Source organism: Neophocaena asiaeorientalis, unplaced genomic scaffold (assembly GCF_003031525.2).
Source record: "Neophocaena asiaeorientalis asiaeorientalis breed wild unplaced genomic scaffold, Neophocaena_asiaeorientalis_V1.1 scaffold1148, whole genome shotgun sequence".
NCBI lineage: Eukaryota > Metazoa > Chordata > Mammalia > Artiodactyla > Phocoenidae > Neophocaena > Neophocaena asiaeorientalis.
The window spans coordinates 194,483-200,289 of record NW_020174071.1 but is presented as its reverse complement, the minus strand read 5'-3'; the positions used below and the strand labels follow the sequence as shown (position 1 = coordinate 200,289).

The 5,807-nt window shown below is 59.0% G+C and overlaps 1 protein-coding gene across 1 annotated transcript in view; it reads left to right on the top strand.

Annotated features, from left to right (window-relative positions):
* The first annotated feature begins 3,454 nt into the window (after window positions 1-3,454).
* VIPR1 (vasoactive intestinal peptide receptor 1) overlaps window positions 3,455-5,807 on the top strand; it is a 32,946-nt gene continuing 30,593 nt past the window's right edge. Inside the window, exon 1 of the mRNA XM_024754557.1 lies at window positions 3,455-3,638. Coding sequence (XP_024610325.1) covers window positions 3,561-3,638 — 78 coding nt within the window. The 5' untranslated portion in view covers window positions 3,455-3,560. The remainder of the gene's footprint in view (window positions 3,639-5,807) is intronic.

Here is a 5,807-nt window from a genome sequence, read left to right as displayed (position 1 = left end):
GTGCACGACTCAAGAGGTGGGAGAAGGACTGGGGGAGGCAAGGTGGCACCCACAGCAAGAATGAGGCAGGCAGCCAGGAAGCCACGCAGGCTCCAAATGAGTAACTGCCGACTCTTTCCTGCCTTGCCTGTCATCACGGGGGAAGGCAAGTGACTCTGCCTCTCTCTCTTTCCCCCCACCTTCTGCACCCCTCTGTTTCCTGCATCCAGAAGGGAGGTGGGGCTTGGGCCAGAGACTGGAGACTGGTTCCAGGGATCCAGGAGGAGAGACTTCAGAACAGAATACCCTTGGAGGAATCCATTCAAGAGGACACGGGGGAGCAGAGAGCAAGAGGTGGCTGTGGCCCCCTCCCCAAACCTGGACTGATGAGGTAAAGGCCAACTCCAGAGGGACTCAGGCTTTGGGGGGGATGGAGAATGGAGATCCAAGTCACTGTTTCCCACCCCCTCAAATAGTCTGTCTCTGTGCCCCCCCCAACACACACACACCTCCTGTTTCTGATATCCCACTCCCACCCCAGAAGCTTTCCCAGATCATCTGACAGGTGAAAGGATGGTTTTCTCATCAGATTCCAAGGACTCCCCAGGAGTAGGCCCCCAGGTGATCCCCACAATGCCTCCGGACATAGAACTGGACATGCGGTAACAATTCGTCAAAACAAGGTCAAGGGCTTCCCCGGTGGCGCAGTGGTTGAGAGTCTGCCTGTCGATGCAGGGGATGCGGGTTCGTGCCCCGGTCTGGGAGGATCCCTGCAGTGAGAGGCCCGCGTACCGCAAAAAAAAAAAAAGGTAAAAAAAAACCGAAGTCAAACATACTCTTGGTTGAATTGTTCAGGTATTGGTTTGTTTTTGCTATTTTCTTTTTCCTGCTTCTTTCACTTCTGAAGTTGTTTTGTGCCTTTTGATAGGTAAGGAAGGGTGGGTCTCCCAGGAGAACAATTCTGAAAGAACAAAGAAGTAATTTTCATTGCAAAGAATCTGCATGGAAACTATTATTCCTCAGTCACCCTGGATGCAAGGGCATCCAGGGGCCCTGCCAGTCACTCTCGCTGCTTCCAGCCTGCCCACGTGTAGTCCTCAAGCTAAGGAGGGGGTGTCGTGTGGACACCCTCCAGAATAAGGGGAGAGGCAGCCACCCCCAGCTGACAGCCTTAAGATTCCCACCCCTCCTCCATCTGCCCCCTTCTGGGCCTGGCCAAGGGTCACTTGGCAAAGTGGGGTCTGGCTCTCTCCTATTCCCCAATCCTCACCTCCCTCAAATGCACCCTCAAGTAACCAAGATACTTGTCCTCAGAGAGAGCAGAACTTTAACAGGCCAAAGGACATGCTTTAATGGTGGGATTTCATCAGCATTCCGCAGCTGATCAGATGGGTGTGTGTGTGTGTGTGTGTGTGTGTGTGTGTGTAGAGTGGGCAAAGGTTTATGAGATCCAAAGCTCATGGATTTGCCATTCATAGCTAGGATCCCTGGGTCACTGTGCCAAGCAAAGGTGACTTTCCAGTATGAGGACAAAATTCCACTGCTCTGCTAGAGCACTGAGGCCTGAGAGGGAGTAGTGGCAGGGTCGCAGGGGGAGGCAAGGACCTCTGACTCCTGAGCCTAACCTGGCCTCCAGAAGTGAGAATGGATGAGGAGATGGCTTGTGATTCTTCAAACACTTCCTCCCCTGAGAAAGCGAGTTCAAACCCCAGAATGGCCAGGGCAAGGGCATCTCCACAGTTCTCCTGTCTGGGGAAGGGCTTATGTCCAGGCTTACTGATGATATCTGGAAGGAGGTAGAAATTTGGAGGGAGTACAATAGCTCCCCAGGTCCTCCTCAGGCAACAGGTGCCACTGTCTTATATGTCTCTGTGCCCCAGTGCAAAGCGCAGAGCCTGGCACACAGCAAACTCTTAATGATTGTGCAAGGGAGGGAAGGAGGGAGGGAGGGAGAATAGGAAGCAAATGCTAGCACCCCAAATAAGCCGAAATCGTGGAGCGGCTTGGCGCTCATCCCTTCCTGGCTTTCCCTTGTCTCTCCATAACTCCATCCTACCCTTAGAAGGTCGGCGGCCCGAGTACCCCGCGCTGCAGGGAGGGAAAGCAGGGTGCGCCCGCAGGGAACTCTGACGCACTTGCTGATCAGCCGGAGCCTGGAGTAAGACCTCCTTCAAGCAGCCGCACATTCCGCAGGCGCCCAGGGACGCGCAGCCCTCTCCGCCTCTCCACTGAACATCGCCTGCCCTCATCCCCCTATCACAGTCACCCATCAGCCACCCTACCCCACTGCCACTACCGCCACCTCCAGCCTCGACTGCACCAGTCTCGAACCCTTGGAAAGAGGGCAACGCAGCCACCTGCATTTGGTCCACAAGAAGGCGCCCTTCCAGGGCGCGGAGCCAGTGAACCTGCCCCTTATTCTAAGGAAGAATAAACCGAGCTCTGAGGATGCACGGTGGAGGAGGGCTGGCCCGATGTCCCCCGCCGAACCTTGTAAGTGAGGCATCAGAGGCCGGCTCCGGGCCTTTCTCTGTATCTCAGTTTTCCAGTACGTAAAATAGGGAAGGCTGGAGGAGGAGGGCTCTGGTTGTTTTAGGTCGGATGAGCTTAGACCGGGCCCGCGCGCTGGCAACAGACCTTCCCTTCCCGCGTGGGGGCGCTGGAACTTCAGTTCTGCCTCCTTCCAGAGGTGCCCTGGCCCAGACGCGCAAGGGAGCGGACTCGTCATCCTTCCTGAAGCACGATCCCCCGCCCCCGCCTGGTCGTGAATGGTCCGGAAGCCCAGCCGGTGCCGAGCGCGCCCTGCCGGGTCGTCGGGGCTCAGGAGAGGCACCAAGGAACCCAGCGTCGGGACTCACTCGCGCCCTAGCTCCCCTTAGCCTGGCCTCTCTGGCGCGAGGGATGAGTTGGGGTGACTGAAAATGGATCAAACAGTGAGCCCCACCTATCTGGGGCACTTGCAGCCCAGGACCCTAGGCAGGTCGCGCCCTCAGCCTAGAGGATCAGAAGTGATTTGTGCTGTCTCCTAATCCGGCCCGCCTGCACCAGCCCTCCGAGGCGCAGAAGTGGAAAATGGGGAGGCTGGCGGGCGGACCTCCTAGAGGAGGTGGCTCTGAAGTTGGACGAGCAGAGCGCCCTGGGGTGGGGCTAAGGGGGCGTGTGGGAGTGGGAGATCGTAACCTGGCGCTTGGAAACGTCGTGAGCCAAGCAGGAAAGAATGGGACGTGTTGGGTCTCCCGGGGATGCGGTCCGAAGGGACGAAGGCCTGCCCACACCTCGCCTCTGAGGACTGACGTGTGAGACTGGCGGAGGGAGCGCTGGGACACCCGACTCGCCGGGGCTTCCCCCAGCCCCGCCCCACACCTGCGCGGCCGCCCCGCCTCTGCCGAGCCATTGGCTGCACCCGCCGCCCGTCAGACGAGCCCCCGGGGCCCGCCCCCGCTCCGAGCGGGGCCTCTTAACGCAGGGGCACCGCAGCAGCGCCACCCTGTCAGTCTCCCCAACGTCCGCTGCGCGGTACGCCGCCCATCCGCCCGCCCTTTACCGGCGCCGGGCCGCCCGCCGCGGACCCGGGGCGGACCATGCGCCCTCCTAGACCTCCGCCCGCCCGCTGGCTCTGCTTGCTGGTCGGCGCCCTAGCCTGCGCCCTCGGGCCAGCGGTGAGTGTCCGCCGAGCCGCCCAGAGTCCCGGCAGCTGGGGGTGGAGCGAGGGTGACGGGAGGCCAGCCGTGTGCTCAAGTCTGTGTGGAGGGGATAAGGGGCGCGGAGCACCGTGTCTCGCCTCCCCTGCGCCTCAGACCGGATCTAGACCCGAGGGCGGGGTGGGGTCTCCGTCGAGCCTAGTCCCTTCCAGCGCTGTTTGGAGCCCGCTCAGCGCCGGGATCTGGGACACCGGTGGAGGGGAGACGGTTAAGGGTGGACTCCAAACTTGCCTTCCGTGTAGTACCTGTGGGTTGGGGAAGTCAGTGGATGCAGGGTCGGGGACTGTGGTCCACTGAAATGGAAGGTCTGCTAGACAGGAGGTTGGAGGCAGGCTGTGAGGGTCGTCGTTGTGTGCTGTGCCCCACCGGAGGTGTCTGTGGGGCATTAAGCTACTTGTAGAAGTGACATTCAGCAGCAGACCAAACACCGAGGACCCCGGGACCTGGGAAGGGGCTTTTGGGATCAGGTGGCTGGCAGGCAGACCCTTCTGTGCCCTCCCACTGAGCAGAGCTGAAAGGTATGGAGCTCAAGGTGGAAGGTGGTGGACAGTAAGGATTTGGAGTGGTGTTTCTCAGGGAGGGCTAGACATGTGCATGGGGAAAGCTAACCAGGAAACAAACAACCAACAAACAGTGGCCACCCTCTTCCTCCCACTTCTGCTTCATCTCCATATGGGTGTGTGTGTGCCCCTGGTGCATGTGTGCCCTCGTGCCCCATGTGTGGGTGTGCCCATGTGTGTGCCTGGGGGTGTGGCTTACCTGGGCTGCAGGGCAGATTCTGGTTGAGGCAGGAGATGCATGAGTCATCTCTCTGTAAGATCAGGGAAGACCTGAAGACTACCCAAGCCCATTTTACAGATGGGCAAAGTGAGGCCCAAAGATAACAGAGCCACACCTGTCCCCCACCCATCAGACCTGGGCTGAGGTTGATTTCTTTCTACCCTTTCCCCAGGACTTGAGGAATCTGCAGTTGCTGCTTGGGCAGGGCCTAAAACCTGTGGGTTCCAGGTCTGGCACCAGCTCCAAGTTGGCTGGTGGGTGGATGGAGTATATTGGTCATCTAGTTTCCTCTATCCCATGATTACCTCCCTTACCATCACCTCCACCAGGGCAGGAATCTCTGTTCCATCTAGCTAATGTCTTGCACACTCCGGGATAGGGTGCTCATTGTTTGTCCTGGGAGCAGGCCTTAAGACAATTGGCATAATTCCTCTCCTCCCACTAATGGCCGTGGTGAGACCGACCTCCTGAGCACTCAAAGCCTCACCAAGTTCTGGCCCTGAGGCCGTAGCTCTGGCACCACTTACAGCCTCTCAGTATCACAAAGCCTCCAGGCCTCAACAGCAACCCTCGGGCTCTTCCACCCTTGGGCTCCAACCACTCAAATTCTCCCTGGAGGGGCTTCCCTGGTGGCGCAGTGGTTGAGAGTCCGCCTGCCGATGCAGGGGACAGTGCCCCGGTCCGGGAAGATCCCACATGCCGCGGAGCAGCTGGACCCGTGAGCCATGGCCGCTGAGCCAGAGCGTCCGGAGCCTGTGCTCCGCAACAGGAGAGGCCATGGCAGGGAGAGGCCCACGTACCACAAAAAAAAAAAAAAAAAATTCTCCCTGGATGAGCCAGGGATCTTGAGACCGCCACTGGCACCCCATTCTCCCATCCCTGGAGGCTTCTCAGCTTAGGGGCAGAGTGATTTCAGTGGGGCCCCTTCTCGTGCAACATCTGCCCCCCACCTCCTGAGAAAGTCCAAAGCCTGGCTCTTCCCATGCCTACCCTCCCCTGTTCTTTCCACATTTTGTTTGGTTAGTTCCCAACTTGAGCTGCTCCTCCAGAAAGCCTTCCCTGATTGCTCCAGCCCACTCAGCCCTTCCCCCTCTGACCCCACCCTTCAACCCTACTCACCTCCCAGCCTGGGCTCTTTTGACCATCCCATGGGATCAAGGGCTAAGGTCTCTCACCCTCCCATGTCCCCTACAGCCCAGTGCAGGGCTGGGCCCACAGAGGGAGAAGGGACTCACCCAGGACTGGATGAGAGCAGAAGGGACTCACCCAGGAGTGGATGAGGGCAGGCTGGAATGAGGGGCTCCCATTTCCCTCTCTATTTCTCCCTCCTCCCCACTAGCCAGCACT